The sequence below is a fragment of the Camelina sativa genome, chromosome 3 (genome assembly GCF_030686135.1).
Source record: "Camelina sativa cultivar CO46 ecotype springtype chromosome 3, ASM3068613v1".
In the NCBI taxonomy this organism is placed as follows: Eukaryota; Viridiplantae; Streptophyta; class Magnoliopsida; order Brassicales; family Brassicaceae; genus Camelina; species Camelina sativa.
In genome coordinates this window covers 13,405,695-13,426,197 of record NC_141882.1, presented here as the reverse complement: position 1 = coordinate 13,426,197, position 20,503 = coordinate 13,405,695, and the positions used below count along the sequence as shown (strand labels likewise).

The window sequence follows — 20,503 nt, the reverse complement described above, 5'->3', positions numbered from 1 at the left end:
GAATAAGTAAGCACTTGTATCCTTCATATTCATGTATATATCATTTGTGTGTCCCGCAGTTGTAAGACACAGAATTAGAAAGGTGTGTCTAGAAAGCAGAATCACATGGAATATCAGGAATCATAATTAGAGCTCACTTGACGCAGGACGTGTCTCAAGAAACATATATATGTTCCAAAGTTTAACAAGCTCGAGAGTCCCGGTAGCTTCACCTGGATGAAGAGCTGATCAAGCGGCCGATGTTGCTATAGAGTTACGAATAAGCTTGTGATGATGTTTAAGAACAGAAAGAAACGTAAAAAAAAAAACACGAGAAACTGATCCTTTGTTGTTTGTATTTCTTTGGGCTAATCACAATGTTATCGTCAACAAAAGATTTATATAATATCCGGACATATATTGTTGATATTTGACTGATTTATATAATATCCGGACAAATATTGTTGATATCCGGACTACAGTAGAGTGTAGAAATATTTAGTTGGCAATGCAGTAGAGTGTAGAAATATAAACTAAAAATGGGCGACTCATCTACTAATTTTATCCGGACTACATCATCTTTTACCAAAGTCAAATTACTATGTGAATATTTAATGAAGTTTTAGTAGGCCAATAATATGTAATTTCCGGAAAATTATTAGCAGAATTTTTTTAATTTGCGGAGAATTGGACTACTAATGAAATCTTAGTGGGCTGATAATGAAATTTTAGTGGACTGATAATTTTAACCCAATTCTTCAGCACTAATAATTTGTATTTTGTAATTTGCCGAGAATTATTAATAGGCAATTTTCATAAATATCACTAAATTAATTTATTTTGACAAAAATACCAATTTTATCTTTGTTTTCCAAAATTTGTTTTTATACAAAAATACCACAAAATTAAACTAAAATTTAATATTCAAAAGTAAACCCTAAATCTTAAAAACTAAAACTTTCCCCTCTAAAAACTATACCCTAAATCTAAAATTGTCAATCCAAACCTAGAAAAATGAATTCTACATCCTTAAAATTTGGTGTTATTATTGTAAAAGATTTTTTTTTGGTATTTTTGAAAAAAAAAATAAAGTGTGGTATTTTTGGAAAAAAAAACATAAAATGTGGTATTTGGAGAAAATTTTCATTATTAATTTATATATTTTCAATTACTAGTTTTTGATTTTTATGGTTATTGCTATTAAAAGTGCATTACAAAAAAGTAAAATTATTTTTTATTAACAAGGTAAATAATTATTTAAATAAAGAAAAACTTCTTGTTGTTAAAAGTGCATTAAAAGATAAAGGACTTCTTGTTGTTAGGTATTCAGCTTATTTAGGGACTTCTTGTTGTTAAAAATGTGTTATTTATATAAAATAGGAGAGGTTTTTGGTCTATACTAGGGCTAACGAGCCAGTCTGTGAAATCTCTAAGATCTTCCGCGTCTTCAAGAGTGATCCGAAAGGGCTAGACCTGAATACCTACGACACCAACCTTGTTGAGGTTGAATCTATAGGTGACGAGGCCCTGTTTTTTTATTTGGGTATCACCGTGTCTGCTGACCATACCCTTGGTATTGAGCCAAACTCCATCTATTTCACCCGTAATGACCGTTTCGGTCACAAGAAGTGTAATAGTCCATGCCTCGGCATATGTGTGTACAATATTGCAACAAGGACCATCAAACGCTTCCTCATTGGCTCCACCTTATAACTCAAGGACGCGCAGTGGTTTCTCTCCTCAGCTTGATTTGGTGTTTTAAAGAGTTTCTCTTGCGTTTTCATTTTCATGTGTTCAATCTTGCAACAAAGACCCTCAGACGCCTGCCTCCCTGTGATTTCTCCCTCAGTCCTTGCTTTGTTTCTTGTGTTGTTATCCTCTTTTTCTTGCGAAGAAGTACGCGCTTTGCGTGCTAAAGAATCCGCAATTACATTTGCGTTTCTAGAGATAAAAGATAATGAGAAAGACGAAAATTCTTCCATGTCAATCTTGATGTCGTCGAGGTACGTCGAGAAAGCTGGCCAGTCCGAAGAAAAAGACACCATCTTCACCAAGTCTGAACAGTCTGTATAAAACGCCACATCTCTAAAGTCATGTCCGATCATGCACCCAATCGCTCAAACGAAAGTTTCTACTTCAGCATGTAAGGGAGAGAGACTTTGTCGGAAAATGGTGGCTCCTCTAGTCGGCGATGCGTCCTGAAACGAGGTAAAAACCCATTCTCCACCAGCAAACGCATCCCACGCTTTCCAAGATCCATCTACAAAGTAGCGATAACCCATAAAAACGCAGGGAAATTAGTGGCGGCCACCCTCTGTCGGGAGTCTGTAGCGAGATAGGTAGAGGTCGAATCCATATTACCCCCCTCTACCTGAGTCATCTGATGAATTCAAGTGTGGGAATCCAGCATATAATTCCATTATTAGAAAAGTCACATACACTAAGTCTTTGAATTCAAACCCCGACGTAAGGAGCAATTTATTTCAGTTGGAACCTTTATCTTTCGTCGTCATGTGTCGTCAAAAAATCTTATGCCACTCTGCTTTTTAATAATCAGCGTCTCTAGTTTTTGGTACATTGGCTTCTCTCTATCTTTTTCATTAAATCCGTAGATTTGTGAGAAAAAAATTGCATCAATCATCGTTCGGTGCAACAACATCAAAAGTCCAAGTGGGAAGTTCAATTAGCTTCAAAAATGCGTCAAGGTACTCCCTACGATCTTGATCGTTTATAGTAGCAAGATGATGCTCGCTACTATCTTGATCTTTTCACATTGGCTTTTGTATCTTCTTACCAACTTTATTTTTATTTCTTCATGAACACAATTTCAGTTTTTATCCTACATTTGTTTCTGGTCTACTTGGGAAATATATGGAAGTCAATTTCGTTTACCAATTGGAATCGACTTACATTTTGATTAGTTAGTGAGTTTTTCTATATTTTTTTAGCTCACAAGTCAATTACTATATTGCATGCTGATGATTGATTGGTTCATCTTTCTAGGTTTGCTGAGATCTGATGGAGTTTGTCTAAATGCCAGTGGTTTTGTGGTTTGTTGATGTGTGGGAAATAAGATCACTTTTTTTTATAGGATTAGCGGGTGACATTTCTAAACACACATGTACTAACTTAATATGAAATTAACATAACTGGATTAGTATATATATGCCTTCCACAACTTTTTTTTATTTATGATTCCGTTAGAGGCAAAGCATCATTTTGTATTTTGTTGGATTATGCATCAGTTCTGTTATCATTATATTAGTTCTCTCTTTATTTCCTTACACCTAATCAAAAAAAATCGTTTTCATTTTCATCAGATAGAGATATTGTTTCCTACTATCAGCCAGATTCCAGTTGAGATTTTTGCTCATTTCCTAAAAATGATGGATTGCTTGGAGTATGCAAATTCACAAGGTGCTTTGACTCCATACAAAGGTCCCAATCACATATTTCAGATTGTGGCTTTAGATACAATAACTTTAATAGTTGATGTCTTAGAGAACTATTTATTGGTATTTATAGATCGAGTAACAAATAATTCATTTGTCGGTTTATCATCAATAACTATTTATATCCTACTCACAGATGTTCTATCTTTGAAGTTAAAAACGATACTAACAATTTTTTATGGATTTAATAATTTTAGGGAAAAGGAAAACAAAACAAGATATTGATATTAGAGTTATTTAACAAAAATGCCATGAACAATAACTTTTTAAAGTCAAAATGCCACTTTTCTCTATTCTTTTTCACAATGCCACAACCTTCACTTAAAAAGACATAAATGCCCTTCAATAAATACTATGCTGTTGATAGACAAGATACAGATGATGGATAAGATGAGGATGATGGACAAGATGTGGATGATAAACAAGATTCGGATGATAGACAAGATGAGGATGATGGACAAGATGTGGATGATAGACAAGATGGGGATGATAGACAAGATGCCGATGATCAACAAGAAGCAGATGACAGACAATATGCATATGATAGATAAGATGTGGATGATGGACAAGATGATATGGAGAATGATGCCGGTGAGAAACTCAATCCTCCACATCATCTTTTGGTCCACACTTATCCACATCATCCTCTTTTGGTCCATCATCTTTGACATCTTCTTTTGGTCCACCATCTTCTTATGGTCCACCATCTTCTTATTTCGACAACTTTACCTTTTTTGTCTAATTATCTTTCATATACAACCAACTAATTTAAACTCGTAGACAACTTCGTTATTATAATTCTCGTAGACAAGTTATAAAAACGAAATTTATGGACAAGTCTATGACTTCCTCTAATAACTTGTCCATCAGATCTCGTCCACGACAATCACTCTCTCATAGACAACTTATCTTTAATAATATGGATAACTAATTTGAACTCGTGGACAACTTCATTATTATAATTCTCGTAGACAAGTTATAGAAATGAAATTCGTGGACAAGTCTATGACTTCTTCTAATAACTTGTCCATTATATCTTGTCCACGACAATCACTCTCTTTGATACAAGGGTATTTTTGTCTTTTAATCACATGTGACCAATAAAAATGTGGCATTTTTAGAAAGATGAAAAAAATGTGGCATTTCCCAAAACTTTTATAAAAAATATGGCATATTTGGCAAAAATCCTTTGATATTATATGGAAAAAGGCAAAAAATACAAAAGCATTTGTTTTTTTTGTCAACAATACTAAAACATTTTATAAGGAGAAAGTGAAGAGAATCATTATTCAAGCCATAGGAGATAATTACAAAGATATATGTAAAAAAAATTGGTAATTTACAAAATTTAATCTCATCATATGGTGTTTTTCCAAAATTCATGTGACTATTAACTAGATGAATGTAAACTATGTAATAAGAAAAAGTTATCTCATTGAATGATAAATAGGAACCTTGAATTATCTACACAAGTGTTATCTTTAATTATTTCACCGCCACACAATTATGTATGCCCAACTCTTGTACATCGACATTTATCCAAAACTATAAATCAAAAGTATTTCATATAATTATTTATATTTCCAATCACTATTTTTTTTTTTTGAAGTTTATTATTATTGCTACTTAAAAAGCATTACAAAACATAGAAAATTAATTTTATGGAATAAGGATAAATTGTATTTAATTTTTGGATAGTGTGTTTTAAGAATTTTGGTGATCATTACCTTGATTGAGAATTTTCCGATTGTCTCTATAAAGAGAGTAGTGTTCATCAAATCTCGTGAAAAAAGTGGACAATAACTGTAGTTAAAAAAAATGCATTACATTGTTTCTCATACATATAGTGCCTCTCTAACCGTCTTCTAATTAATTTGAGTTAGTATACTAGTTTTACGATCCTTTTGGTTATCGTCATTGTGTTGCCTAATTTCCTTCATTTTAAAATAACAATGATATACATAATTTTATGATTCTCCTAAATATTAGACAACACATTTGACCTTTTTGGTAATTTTTTCTTATATATATTGAAGTAATTTATCAAAAGTCTATCATATTATATTACACATGACATATTTTCAGGATTAAATCGAAGCAACTAAAACTACACATTTGATTTTTTGGGACTTTTGTGATCTAATTTAAAATTATGGTTCAATAGTTTAAAATTTTACTTGCTAAGTTTTTTTAGAAAATGATTTTTCTAAAATTTACACATAAACTAGAAAAAAAACCCACTTATCTTTAATTATTTATAATTAAAAAAAGTGGTAAACACTAAGCTGATCCAATGCTTAAAATCTAGATAGGTGTGGGTGCCAAGTGGTTTTGCTGAAGACTGCCAAGTCTTTTTGGTTTTGACTCTTTGACCGAACCGATCAATTTCATAATTCTATTATTCTATACAATCAAAAATCTCGGTTTATCACCAAAACCAAACTTCTTGGTTTTGACTGACCGAACCCGATCAATTTCACAGTTCTATTATTATTCTATACAATAAAAAATCTCGGTTAATCACTAAAACCATCCCATAAACCAAACCGGTTTAACTCATCCTTCCTCTCCACAACGAATTATCCAGAGAGAAGAAGTCAGTTCTTTCTTCTTCATTGTCACATAATCCTAACGAACTCCAAAAACCGATTCTCTCTGTTTCTGTTTCTGTTACAACTTCGCCCGCCGTTTTAATTCTCCGATGGCCACCTCAAGCTATCTCCTCCTCATCATCCTCATCACCACCGTCTCATTCCCTACCTCCTCCGCTTCTCCTCCTCCGTATCTCACGTCGCAAGATCACCAACACGCCGACAGAATCATCGAAGCAATGATCGGAGCCGGAGATTTCCGTGACTGGGCCGCCGATTTCCTCTCCTCCGTCGACGATCAGTTCGGTATCCCTCTCTCCGCCACCTTTTTCATCCCAAGCGATTTCGACTCCGCCGACGTCTCCTCCTCTTCTTCCTCATCCTCCACCGGCGATAATGCTAATAACCCGCTTCGTCTCTCCGTCGCTTACCACATCGTACCTCAACGTCTCTCGTTCAGTGATCTCTCTTCTCCCCGGAAACTCAATCGTCGTCACTAACAACTCTGTTTCACCCTCGACGGCGTTCTTGTCACTGAACCGGATCTTTTCATCTCTTCTTCCATTGCTCTTCACGGTGTTGCTTCCACGCTTGATTTCTCACGTTACGGCGATTTAGGTAACGGTGATACTGCTTTCGCTGATAGTCGACGTTCTCGTCGCCGCCGTCGTCATCAGCATGGTGGTTTTGGACCTCTTGGTGGTAACGACGATAATGGTGACGGTGATGATACCAATCAAACCTCGGTTTCGTTTTTCACTGTACCTTACTCATCAGCTGGCTCGTTCTTGGTTCCATTGGCGGCTCTGGCTTTGTTCTGACTCTATGTTCCGGTGACGTTTTCCGGCGTACAACCGTCAAGATTCAACTAACGGCGGGAAAAATATAGTTCTTTTTGGTTACTTTCAAGATTTTTTTAGACTAAAGTTTTAGTCTATTCAAGATTTTGTGAAGTTTTGTCACATTGAGAAATAGGAATAAGAATTTTTCTATTTTATTGTATGAGTTTCCGCATTAGCGAAAGAATCGAACTTTCTAGTTTACACTTGTAACGCTAAGGTTAGGTTATTGTTCACGATAAAAAAAAAAACCAAAAAAAAAAAAAAAAAAAAAAAAAAGAACAAAAGATTATGAATAAATGCTCCCAAAACCAAAAAGAAAATATAATCAGAAATCAATTTATTCTATCTATCTAAAAGATGTCATTGTTGTTGTTGTTGTCGTCTTCTTGGAGTCGGAACTGTCTTGTTGGCTTCTTGAGTTACATCAAATCAACTCCAAAAAGTTTTCCTTTGGTTAAACTCACGGAACAGTTTGATGATATGAAGTGATCTTTTGAGTCTGATGAAGACTGGTTCTTGTGGTTCCAGTACTCAACGAGTTGATGGTTTGGGTCAAGAACTTCAATGGCCTGTAGAGAAGGATTGCAAGTTGTGTAAAGAGTAAAGATCGATAGGATTTGAATGTAGAACTTGTTACCTGAACTATAGAGGGTGAGAGGAAACCAAACATTTGAAGCCCATTGATACCCTCCAACTGCGGTAAACTAGGAAGACCAAGACTTGTGGATGTATCTTTAACTCTCTGCAACACCATTTCCCAGCACTCTTGGGCTGAAACATTGTGGAAGCTCACGTCTGAAGATTCTTCCAGAGTAACCTGAGCAAGCAAGAAAAGTCTAGTGTTAGCATTACTTTTCAAGATTCTGTTTTATCAAATAGAAATGTATTGTTGTGGGGAAAGGCTTTACTTTGAACAATGGACCCATGAGTCCTCCATCCAAAACCTCAGAGATGTAATTGCTCATTTTTGTTGGATCAAGCACATTGGAGAACTTGACACGACTCCTGAATCCTGTAAAAGTAGTAAAAACATGTTAACAACCTTCTCGAGCAAACTTCTGGTTAAGTAACATTAAAGAAAAGGTTTCTAAAAGATTGTACTTTCTGGGAATATAGCATGCTTATTGCACCAAAGCTTTCCAAAAATCAAGGACCCGAGGTTTATAGGCTCGACCGATACACCAAGATTCTCTGAGGACGTTAACTCGCCGCCACTAGTGCTGACTTCTTCTTCTTTAAGGTCCTCTTGACAATCCAACTCTAAGTCAATGTTCAGATCAAACGAACCTTCCTTTAGCTTCTTCTCCTTACTTACAACTGAACTAGTTTTCGTCTGATCTTCATCACTGTGTTCAATGCCTAAGACCTTGGAAGCCCATATCTTTAAATCATCTGATTCCCTTCCAATGCTCTGACCAATGAGCTTAACTCATCCATTGTGTACCGGAGAAGGATAAAGTCATCTTTCTCATCGCATGAACAAAGATCATCAGCGTGTTTAAGGCACGCGTATTCATCAGGAGAGCACTTGCAGCCAGAAGCTGCCAGATGCAGATCATAAAAGCATGAGAAGCATTCCCTTTCGCAGTTTGAATCAAAGTCCTTCTCCATCTTCATCAAGCTCGAAGAGTCCCTTCCAAGAGCTGCAATTCTTTCCTCTTCCATCTCTAACCGAGCCTGTCAAAACAAATGAACCAAGTAAGCATAAGAAAGTTAAAACCATATTCAGTATCATGACTCGAGTAGTGATCCTTTTTCATTACCTGTATCGCGTTGGTAAGTGTTCCGTTTTTCCCACAGAAACACTTCCATCTCAAGTTGGTTGTACTTCCATGTTCCTCAGAAGCTGAGAGTTCCCAAAGAGCCTTAACCGCTTCATAAGCTGCTCCAAGAAGAAGTTTGTCGTGAGACAGAGAAGTCTTTCTTGTCTCTTTACTGTATAGTTCCACAGCGTTCTGTCCATGAGCCAACCAATCAACAGGAGCAACATTAACCGCTTCTGCGCAGTTGAAACCGCAGTTGAATCCAGCATGATACGCCCTCGGGAATGTCAGTACATACTCCCCTGCACTCTGAACCACCCTGTAAGCTTGGACTCCCTCATCTTTCAGAATTGAAGGAGAAAACTGAGTAACCTGAATCCAGTAAAAAAAACGAAGAGTTAGTCTCTATACATGACATGGTGAAGACTAAACAGGAACAAAGTATAAAACCGATTTAGATGTTTTGCTTCCTAACCAGGCCATGAAGTAGAGCAGGCTGTTCATCAAACAGATCAGGTAGGTGTTTCCTCATCGCCTTCTCGAGAGCAGTTGCATTGCTTCCTGGTACACCATACCATACTTTTGGCTCCCCAAAGTGATGATAGTTCAGTGAATATAAATGATGGTCCTCCACATGATCCATACCATACCATACTAACTCTAAAAGAATATACTTCCTTTCTTGGAATATGGCCATGTGAATTTATTATAGCAAAGATCACTGCACAAAAGAATATTTGAACCAAGAAAGAAAAGAGAGGTAGTGTAATAATAATGTTTTGACTAATATGGCTATACATATTTTTGCTAGCAGTAAGAATTGGAACCAAGAAACAAAGGAGAGATTAGTGTAACATCAAATAATGTTTTGACATATAAGACAGTTATAGAATAAGATTGGCCAAACATATTTGTGCTCGCAGTAAGGAAAGCTCCTGTTTCAGCCTGTCGAGACAACATGTTTCCAGCGAAATATTTGGAATTTGAAACCAGGCGACGAGTTCAACAGCTTTAGTACATATTCATTCCATACCTGAAATCGTTTTGATCATCTACCACTATAGGACCTGAGTATATTCGGGGCGGTTGCCATATACTGGTGTTTCTCCAGTCAGCCTATCAAAGGAAATAAGGTAAGCAACATAAGAGATTGGATGGTGTTTAGCAAGTGTTGAAGCGATATAAACACATAACATGAAACCACTGCATGAAACTTACAGAGTCTTGAGACTGAGCAGATCTCTGTAAGATTAAAAATATCGACTAAAAAGGGTCCTGAATGCAATCTTTGTAGATTCACCAGGTTCCCCAGTTCCTTGGTAATAATCTGATAAAACCTCTCGCAGTTTCCAAAATCAAGATCCACCTTTTGTCAAATCACATCAGAAAGTGAAAAATCATTGAAAAGTTGTTATCTTTAGATTTAAAGTACAAGTTTTATACCTCACCACCATACGAGTGGGAGACATGGTTCCAGCATAATGGTTTGACAAACATCATTTGGTCGTCAATTCATCTTCTCCACTTCATACGAGGAAGAGAAATCTTCTTCTTCTTCTTTGGTCGCCAATCTAGACATTACAATACCTTCTGTGTCCATGAAATCCATCAACGGCTTTGTCGCTTGTGGTAATAATCTTAATAAGTTCATTATATCTAACCCGGCCAAGTACTAAGCAAGTCATTACCTTTCCCATTCGAGGACCCCGCGCCTGTTTGGGATACGATCCTGTTGGTCGTCAATTCAAGTATTCAACCTGGTGACTTCTCCTGACCAACGGTCTCTTCGTTTTCTAGTGCACGAGGTTATAACACTCGGAGGAGGAGGAGGACGCAATCAGGTTACCACCGCTCTTTATGACCCTATAACCAAGGGGGTTTGCATCAATGGTTTCCTCTATTATGGTGCTTGGGCTGCGAGAGCGAGAAGGGATCCGGTGATTGTGTGTTTTGATGTTAGATATGAGACTCCAAGTTGTTTCATCACAGCGCCTAGGGATGTGTTTATGGCAAGTTAGCTTCCATTGTTAGGAACCGTATGAGATTCTCTAGTTTCGATTTATGGATACTATAGAAGATGTCGAGAAACATGATTGGTCCAAGCAAACCTTTGAGCTTCCCTTCCCTTTGGTGAATATGACTTCCCCTGGCACCAATCTGGCTGGTGAAATCATTTTTGCCCCAATATATCTGTTTGAGCAACCCTTCTGCATTTTCTACTACAATCTTAAAAGAAAAGGCATCAGAAGAGTTAGGGTCCTTGGTATTGCTGACGATGAAAAGTTTTGGCACAGGTATCGATTCAACAACGGTATGTGCGTCTCTATCTCACCCCGACACGTCGAAAGTATCGCCTCTCTTCAATGTGTTTTCTTCAAGGTGACCAATCACCATGTAACAGAAACAGACCTCAATGTTTAGGCGTTGGCTTCTCAACATTAACCAAGCTACACTACAGTTTGTTATCTTACTACTACTGATGATTTGCATTTTCTGACATTTGTTACTATTCTTTTAGTGTTCATATGTTGAATGTTTTGTCCAAATCTTTTGTTTTTGCTCACAAGCTAAGGTATATATAGACCTTGCCATACCTTTTCGCTCCCCCAAAGTGAATATTGATTGACACACAACTGCTTACATGCTGTACAATGCCATTGCCTGCTACTGTCAAAACAGCTCTCCGTCTGCTACAAACTCAAGATGATAGGTTGTGCAACCGAAGTAGTCTCCATGTTCGATTCATTTTCCTCCAATCGAACAAGATACAAAACAAGAAGCATTCTTCTCTTGTCATTTTTGACCCAATTGAGAAGATCATCATGACTAGTAGTTGTACTCGCGTGAGCTACTTTACCAGAATCAACCACTCTTAAACAGCTTACGCTTCTTCTCAAAAAAATCATAAAAATGCTTAAAACTCTCCCACAAACTCTTGCTCTAACCCTATATATCCTCCTAACCACTTCCATATCTAAGAAATTACAACACTTGCTTTAAACGTTAAAATTCCCAATTGACTTATAAAAGTTACAACACTTGTCTTATGTTTTTTATGAAACTCTTTATAAAGAAATCCACATATTCATTCCCCCAAAACCGAATCTGAGGAGGACTCACTTCTCAAACCATTTAACCTCATAACTGAAACTTTCTCAAACCGGGACAAGACCTTGGTTGGAATGGAGTCCAGCTCTGCTCAACTCTGAGATGGCGTTCATCATTGAAATGGTGGTACCCGTGATGCAACATATATCCTCCAATACGCATAACCGAAACCATCCCACTTATCTTGTTCAATGCACGCTTCTAGCATCTTGGTGAAGAGCAGCCGATCCAACAATACCACAGAGTATTTATTAACTAGAACTGATCACAGGTAGACAGTGGGGTGGTATTCAAACATCAATAACCTCTATATCCTAGAGCATTCGGGATATAAGATTTCTGCATCTTCCTGAAAATTCATGAACTAAATTGTACTTTTCCATGGCTAGAACAATGATGTGAACTTCCAATCCGTACCGAGTTTCCTTCTTCTGCTTTTCACGTACCGAGCTTCCTTCAATGGCGAACCAAAACCAATCCGTCCGGGTACTTCTTCCTCTCTCTTTCAGGCTCTCAATCTATCTATATTTTATATATCTATCGCTCTCTCTTCAGTAGCTAACGATTAGCTTGTGCAGACTTGCATACTAAAAGTCGATCTAAAGTGTTGCACCGGTTGCCCAAAAAAAAGCAAGCATGAAGTTACAGAGTATCTCTGGTAAGAAAAAAGTCCAGATTGAGAGCCTTAAGTGCGGACTCAATAAGTCTTATAACATGAAAAGAAACACTTAGCAATGTCAAATATTCGACATGAAAAGAAACACTTAGTAATATCAAATATTATACATGAAAAGAAAAGGATTGAACACAGGAAAATGACCGCGCAAGAGAAACTCTTGAAAACACCAAATCAAGCTGAGGGGAGAAACCACTGCGCATCCTTGAGTTTTAAGGTGGAGCCACTGAGGAAGCGTTTGATGGTCCTTGTTGCAATATTGTACACACATATGTCGAGGCATGGAATATACCAACCCCCGGGACCGAAACGGTCATTACGGGTGAAATAGATGGAGTTTGGCTCAATACCAAGGGTAGGGTCAGCAGGCACGGTGATACCCAAATCGAAAAACAGGGCCTCATCACCTAGAGATTCAACCTCAACAAGGGTGGAGTTCCGGTCCTTAGGATCACTCTTGAAGACGCGGAAGATCCTAGAGCTTTCACAGACAGGCTCGTAAGCCCTGGTATAGACCAACAAAACGTGTCCTGATGTTGTAACAGCAATGCTATCGCCAGATGAGATAAGCTTTTTTACTCCCGTTATTCCCAAATCACCACTAGGCCGCCTAGATGGCTTCCACATTTGAAAGCTAGGGAGCGGATACACATCCTTGAAACCACCTTGTCCAGACAAATCCAGTTGTCGAATGTAGCAACGGTGCGACAGGTAGTAAAGACGGTGACCTTTGAGCACCACATCTTGTAGGCCTCGGAACTCCCTGGGAACATGGACCCTGTTCCGTATTGGAATATCGCGGTAATGGAAATCCCCATTCGTGCAAAAGCCTAAAAACTGGCCTTCCTGAAATTGCCACACAACAACATAGTCGACTCCATTCTTCTTCTTGTCGTCTACCCACAAAAGACCTCTCAGATATTTGGTAGTGGTAGGACACGAAGCAGCAGGAAAATAAGGTTTAATTAAATCAACGGTGAATTCATTATCTCCTACTCGCTCAACCTTGTAAATGCCACCCTTGATTGACTCTAGAGCCGGAAGATGGATCCTCTCCTCGCTAAACACATCGACGATATAGAGATCCGATCGAGATTCATCTAACACCAGGAACCACTTACCCGAGTTTGCTAGGAATCGATACCCTGAAAAGTCACTCTTCGTCTCGTAAACCTTGTCTTCGTCAGGGTTGTACACACGACAACCGCCCTCTTCTGGAGACAGCAACAGCAATGGAGGAGAACCGCTTTTTGGATCAAAAACCAAAGCCGGACGCGGGACCTTAATGCACTCGTTATACTTGGGACTCCCGCTTCGTTTTGAATTACCAACTCCGGCGCCTGCTGGTCGATCTACTCCCTCCTCCTCCATTATCAGAACGGGGATGATCTCGTCGGACGAGATGGAAGCTTCAAAGTTATGCAAATGTTTTTATCTCTCTTATGTTTATACAAAGTTAGGGCTCTCTCGAGGGCTACCAAGCCCAATATAACATTATCATAGACCTGTAAACTATTATGGTTCTTTTAACAAAAACAAAAAAAAAACAAAAAAAAACTATTATGGTTTTGCTTTTATTTTCCCTGACCGTTCTTTCATTAGCATGGTAATATAATATGTTGCATCTTTTCGTACATTTTTGTAAAATATTTTTATTTTATTTGAGAAGTTGTTAAAAATATAACGAATACAGTATATGGTTCATATTAATATATATATATATGTTAAAAAGCTACCTTTTAAGAGCTTGAAACTTAGTGATGAAATGAAGAAGGGAGAAAATAAGGATTACCAATTTATCCAACCTTTGATTGAATATTGAGGCAGAAGCAGTAATTGAAGTTCTTGACCCAAACCATCGACTTGTTGAGTACTGGAACCACAAGAACCAAGTCTCATCAGACTCAAAAGATCACTTCATACCATTCAAACTGTTTCATGAGTTTAACAAAGGAAAACTTTTAGGAGTAGATTTGATGTAACTCAAAAAGCCAGCCAACAAGACAGTGCCAACTTTAAGACAACAACAACAACATATCGTTTAGATAGATAGAATAAATCACAAAACAAAAGAATCTAAAATTTTCAATTATTATATTATTTGTTAATTTATAATTTTAAACATTTTTGTGCATAACTAAAGTCATGCAATGTATCAAGTTGTTTGAAAGACTTTAGAGACTCTAGAAAACTAATCAAAAAGATTATAATAACTCCATAACAATCCTTTAAAATATGTCACTTATTCATTTTTAATAATTTTATCCAAGTCATCAAAAATTCTTTATAAATTAAAAACCAGTAACACTTTCTTTTATATTTTGTAAATATCACAAATAAAAAATGATTTAGGCCTCGGTAACCCTAGCTAGGACCGGCCATATGGATGCAACATTTAACAAATCTAAAGATAATCTGAGTTTAGAATTAGACCGGGTTTGTTTCGAAAACCAGATGATGTTTCTAAGAACCTTTTTTTTTAAAATACAAAAATTAAAAGAAATTAAAGTTGTAATTGGTTATTCTTTTCTCGTCCGGTTTGGTTTTGGTTATATCAAAAGTTAAAAACAAAACCATATAGTAGTGCGAAAGAGAAAGTTTTTCTCGTCCGTTGACCTAATAACTTCAGGTTGATCTACATTGATATTGGTCAAAACGCTCTTGTTTACATGACGTTTGACTTTGAATAAAAATTATTAGAATATGCGTGGGTGATAAGTAGGAACCCAACGCAAAATAATATGCAAAGGTTATACAAATCATATAAAGTTGAATCATCAGTAACTAACCATAGAATTACACAAAAGACTAAACATCAACACCCCACATATACACAATGGCATTACTTTCACTTATGCTTAGATACGTCTTCGTTCTAAGTTTCTTCACACTCCTAAACTCCAAAAAAACATTATCTTCGCGACTAGTGAGATTCCCATCTAAAGTAGCTGAGATTGGAGCCGATGATTACCCATCTTCGGGTCGTAATTCACCAGTCCACGACCTCGGTTTCCCTGAATTCCCGTCTTTTCAAGAAGCAGTGGCGCCGCCGCCTCCTCCACCTGATATGCCTCTCCTTTCACCGCCTCTGCCTGATATGCCTCTACTCCCACCGCCTCCACCTGATATGCCTCTCCTTCCGCCGCCAGCATTTCCTGATCCTGAGAAGCCTAAGTTTCGGGTTCCAGTTTGGCCATCACTCCCCGATTTCCTGCCTTTTCCATTCGTAGATCAGGCTGCACCTTCCGAACCCTCCACTCCGAGATTCGACGAGTCAGATACTTGGATGCCTTCTACTCCAAGTATCCCTCAAGTGTTTCCGTAATCCAATGACACTCATGAAGCCTTGTTTCTCAAAAAAAAACATTACCATTTGAACTTTAAAGTTTTTGTAGCAATTAATAATTTGGAAACTTACGTATATTTGAAGCAATTAATAAATAAACTAAATTAAAAAATCGATGTTGGGAAATATTTGATCTTATATCTAATTATTTGACGTTGGCTCGAACTACCAGATATCATCAAGTACCAAACTGATATATACTTTGGGAAAAGAAGGAAACAAAAAATGAGTTATAGCCACATTGCGGAAATTTAAGAAGTAGTACTTAAAAGTTATGAAGAAAAAAGAAAAATCAAAAAGACAAGTTTATCATCATGCTCTTATACGGTTATACCAATATTAAGATCAACCAGAAAAAGAAAAGAAAAAAAAAACATGTTATAAAAAGCTATAGTTTGACCTTGTTCTGGTGAGATATGGATAAGGCAATTACCATTGTTCCCAATTCCATAACGACTTCTAAAAACTTCATCATCCCCAACTCCTTTAAGCTGAACCTTTCTAGTTTTCTCTTTTTCTACATCGTAATAGAGAATGTAAAAAGGTCCAACGCCTCGTGCCAAAAATTTTGGGGAAATAATAGTTTCGCCCATCTTGTTCGTGCCATGAAAAGATCTTGGAACGCTTCCTAAAGAATCCAACCCAACTCTCAAGTCTCAACAACCTACATGTCTTCATCAACCATTGATGTTCATTGGCATCTTGTAATACCCATAGGCCAAAGGAAACAAATTTATCACACGAAAAGTAATATAAAACTGTAGATATTGTGGTAGAACAATAACGATTTTAGGATTAATATATAATTGTAAATATGAATATATTGTGAGGACATGGCATTTTGGTTTCGATGGTGACTGCTTCAAACCAAACAATGGCTTATTGAGAGTATTGCATTTTTCAAGGATCCTCCTATAGTTTAACTTCAATCCAAGGATTCTAATGTAAGAGAGCATGGAAAACTCTTTGGTTTGTCATTACCTAACTCTCATCAGTATAGGCAGTGTTCGATTTGGTTTTATTAGCCAAATTTTCCATTACTTATATTTCTAAGCAGGATGAAGAACTCAGAGGAATTAGATTGGATAACGGTTTTTGAATTACAAGTTTGTTGACCATGTTTGAAAACAAAAAAAAAAACAAAAAGACACAAAAACAAGTAATATGTCTTTCCTAAGACAAATCTCATACCACACACTCTTATTATTTGTCAAACTCAAAAATCACTCAAGTTCCGTAGGAATACTTTGTTCATGTCTGAAGAAATTCTCTGGATCAAACTTAGCTTTAATATTCACCAACCTCTCAAAATTACCCTTAAAGTACTTACTCCCCCATTCTCTTGCATTACCCCCTTTACCATTCATCCCCAAATCAAGATCTCTATAGTTCACATACGCAGATCTCGGACTTTTCGATACATACTGCTCCATGTAGCTATACATTTCCCTCATCCACCCCATATGCTTCACCTCGCTAACTTTCCCATCTTGCCACAAAGTCAGCCATTGGATCTTGAACAATGTCCCACTCCTATGTGGGAAAGGTGTCTCGGTCTCGGGTATTTTCGCCATCATTCCTCCATAAGGGTTCCATATAGTCAACGGTGAGTCCTCTTCTAGAAGCTTTTCCCATAAACCTTCTAACCCTTCTATTGGAATTGGCTCTTCCACATAGTCTGACTTGGCTTTGAAGTAATTCTTAAACAATGATTTCCCATCAAGTAGAGCTTCCGATGGTGCAGTGCTTGGGAAACCCGCAATGTACATTACTGATTTGATCCAGCTTGTCTCTAAACAATCTTTCTTCGTTAGTCCAAGCTGTGGGAAACTCCTTTGCATCACCTACATAAACCAAATTTTCATAAATAACAATATCGACCATAATGTTTACAAAAATTTAAATTTTTACCCCATTAATTTTACCTGCAATAACCGATTAGCGTCTCCGAGAAACTGGCCTTGGTACGAAGTTGCAATAGTTCTCTCTTTGCTCTTCGGAGTTTTGCTCGCCGGCTGAATAATCACACGGATAAAAAGATCTTCGTCTAGCTTATCAGCTACTTGTTGCCACTTGTACAAAAGCTTAGTTCCGTCTTGCTCAAGCGTCCTCGTGACAGTGAACACCGTAACGGTCTCCGGCACAGGAACGAGTTTTATTTTCCATGCAAGAATAACGCCGAAGCTTCCTCCTCCACCGCCTCGAATCGCCCAGAAAACGTCCTCTCCCATCGCCGCGCGGTTCAAGATTTTGCCGTCGGCGTCAACGATCCTAGCGTCAAGAACGTTATCAGCTCCAAGTCCAAACTTACGCATCATTGAACCGTAGGCTCCGCCGATTATGTGGCCACCGATGCCTAGGCTTGTGCATAAACCCGCCGGAAAACCATGGATTTTGCTCTTCTCTTGAATCCTTTTAAAACCATGAAAAATAAACCAATTAATGACCGGGTCATAACCATAGCTTAAATATCATATTCGGTTCTTATAGTAAATTGGGTCAGTTTTTAACTTTATTATCAACATCTTTTTCACCTCTAATAGACAAAACCCCCAAAACCATACTAAAAATCCATTAATCCAATTTAACAAAAAGAACCAAAAGTGAATAAACCAGCCGGTTGAATCAAAACCAGAATATTTTTCAATCACAACTTTTAAACAATTTTTTTTTAAGTTTAAACTTTTTTCTGAATACTTACGAGGTTTTTTTCTCCATAGCTTTAATGAAATAAATAAAACAATGATACCTTTATATATAATGAAAAGTATTATACTATATGATTCTTAATTAGCATATGATTAATTTTACCTGTAATAAACCTCTCCAATAGAAGCACCAGCGTGAACCCACGCGCTGTTACTTTCCAAATCAACACTGATCTGTCTAAGCTTCGACAAATCAACGATCACAAACGCCGTTTCCATCTCCGAGACGTAAGAGAGGCCTTCGTAGTCATGACCACCGCTTCTTAGCCGCAAGTGAAGCTTCAGCTTCTTGGCGCAAACAACGGCGGCTTGAACGTGCGTTTCGTAAAGCGGCTCGAAGATGAACTCCGGCTTCGGGTTCGAAGGCATCAAGTAACGGAGGTTCTGAGCAGAAGTCTCTAACGCGGCTTTAAAGGAAGAGGCGTTTAGTTCGTGGGTGAAGAACGACGAGTCCATTGGGAACGAAGCGTCGGAGTTGTCGACGAGACACATCACGAAGTCTTGTTGGATCGTGGAAGAAGACAATGGAACGTAAGAAAGTGATAGTAGTAGTAGCGTTACGAGAAACGCAAACGCCATTTTGGTGTGTGTGTTTTAGTGGTTATGAGGTTTTGAAGTTTGTTGAGTAGTTTCATATGTATGTGTTTGGGGTTTAAATAAGGGAGAGGGAATGGGTTTATACGTAAAGTTGATGTAACATTTACGTCATGCACTTTTGACTCTTTAAATTTTGTTTAGTGTTGTTAATTATTTCTTTGCCATTTTGGAATCACTATGGCTAGCTAGTATTCGATTGTTTAATTTTTACTTTATAACCTTTTTGGAATTGGAATTTATTTTGTAACAAATCATTCCATCGTTTATGCTGAAAGCTTGAAACACATGGTAGTAGTTATATAGCATTCGTTATTCCTATACCGTGTGTGATCATATTTAGGCATCCTCTAACCAAAATTCATTGATTTACAGAATTTAAAAGAAACCCAGATGAAATCTGATAATGTAAAATCATGTTTTCATTATTAGTTGATTATGACCCCAAGTTTATGGAGAAATGTATGTAATCGAAAGTAGGTCATAATATGTGGACTTAACTTTATAGGGACACATTTTTTCATAATTTCAAAGATACTGACACCACCATCTCCAGTAATTGTGGCTCGAAGGTCAAATATATTTTTCATCAACTTATTCTTGTACCTAAATATTATAAATATTATAATATATCGTATTCTCCCCATTTGACCTTCAAATTAGATATTTACTTTTTTCCACAGATTTAGTTCATACATCTTTATTTTTTCTTCATTTTTTTTTTATAAAATGGTTATACATCTGAAAGAGAGTAGTTGTCTTTAGTTTCATGATCCAATATCATGTCAAATTGTCATCCGTGGGCTCCTACATGCGAATGTAAAATGATATTGCATTGAGCAATTTATACCATCTTTCACAAACAAGTTTCCAAGCCTAAGGCCAAAACACGATAACATCAAGTTTACAAAAACAACATCACAACTTATTTTACTAAAGCGGCCTAACGTCCTTTTTGTTCCTCTAAGACTTTTCCGACTAAAGTTACCTGCAACAAAAATATGGCATCAGTAAGATCGGGAATGTAATCGTAAGCAAAACACCACAAACCCATCAATAACACAACACACAAGCAAGCTATCATGCAAGCAAACAATAACAAGCATAAACATAAAATCAATCATCAGTGAAACCATGCGGAAGGTAATAAGCCAAATAAAACCAAATGTAAGCAATCAAACAACATGCAAACCTGAATAAAAAGAAATTTTATTGAGATTTTCAATTTATAACTTATTTGCTTGTCACTGCACTAAAAAAAAACTTCTTTACTTGTCAACTAAACACCTTTCTTTTCCTTTTCCAAAAACAGAAAAACTGAATACCTTTTTGTCAAGTTTAATATACATTCTTAAAATTAAGTAAACTTTTATTTTTAAATCCAGGATAGTCTCAAGATAAAATCTGAATAAATTATTGGAAAAATAGATATATATATATATAT

At 37.0% G+C, this 20,503-nt stretch overlaps 1 protein-coding gene and 3 pseudogenes across 3 annotated transcripts; 1 reads left to right on the top strand and 3 right to left on the bottom strand.

Annotated features, from left to right (window-relative positions):
- Nucleotides 1-6,065: 6,065 nt before the first annotated feature.
- On the top strand, nucleotides 6,066-6,911 carry LOC104777111 (uncharacterized; annotated as a pseudogene).
- Nucleotides 6,912-6,994: 83 nt separating this feature from the next.
- LOC104778967 (lysine-specific demethylase JMJ18-like) lies at nucleotides 6,995-9,644 on the bottom strand (annotated as a pseudogene). Its single transcript, XR_015592300.1, has 6 exons — nucleotides 9,103-9,644; nucleotides 8,628-8,999; nucleotides 7,966-8,541; nucleotides 7,773-7,876; nucleotides 7,502-7,681; nucleotides 6,995-7,433 (listed from the first exon to the last, which is right to left on the bottom strand). The product of XR_015592300.1 is annotated as a lysine-specific demethylase JMJ18-like (transcript).
- Nucleotides 9,645-12,391: 2,747 nt separating this feature from the next.
- Nucleotides 12,392-13,904, bottom strand: LOC104777110 (F-box protein At5g25290 pseudogene; annotated as a pseudogene). Its single transcript, XR_015592293.1, has one exon. The product of XR_015592293.1 is annotated as an F-box protein At5g25290 pseudogene (transcript).
- Nucleotides 13,905-16,816: 2,912 nt separating this feature from the next.
- LOC104777109 (monolignol oxidoreductase AtBBE-like 13) lies at nucleotides 16,817-19,090 on the bottom strand. The gene is made up of 3 exons (XM_010501322.2): nucleotides 18,569-19,090; nucleotides 17,683-18,169; nucleotides 16,817-17,601 (listed from the first exon to the last, which is right to left on the bottom strand). Exons 1-3 carry the CDS (start codon nucleotides 19,042-19,044, stop codon nucleotides 16,981-16,983), a joined length of 1,584 nt encoding a protein of 527 aa, XP_010499624.1. The 5' UTR covers nucleotides 19,045-19,090; the 3' UTR covers nucleotides 16,817-16,980.
- Nucleotides 19,091-20,503: the final 1,413 nt, after the last annotated feature.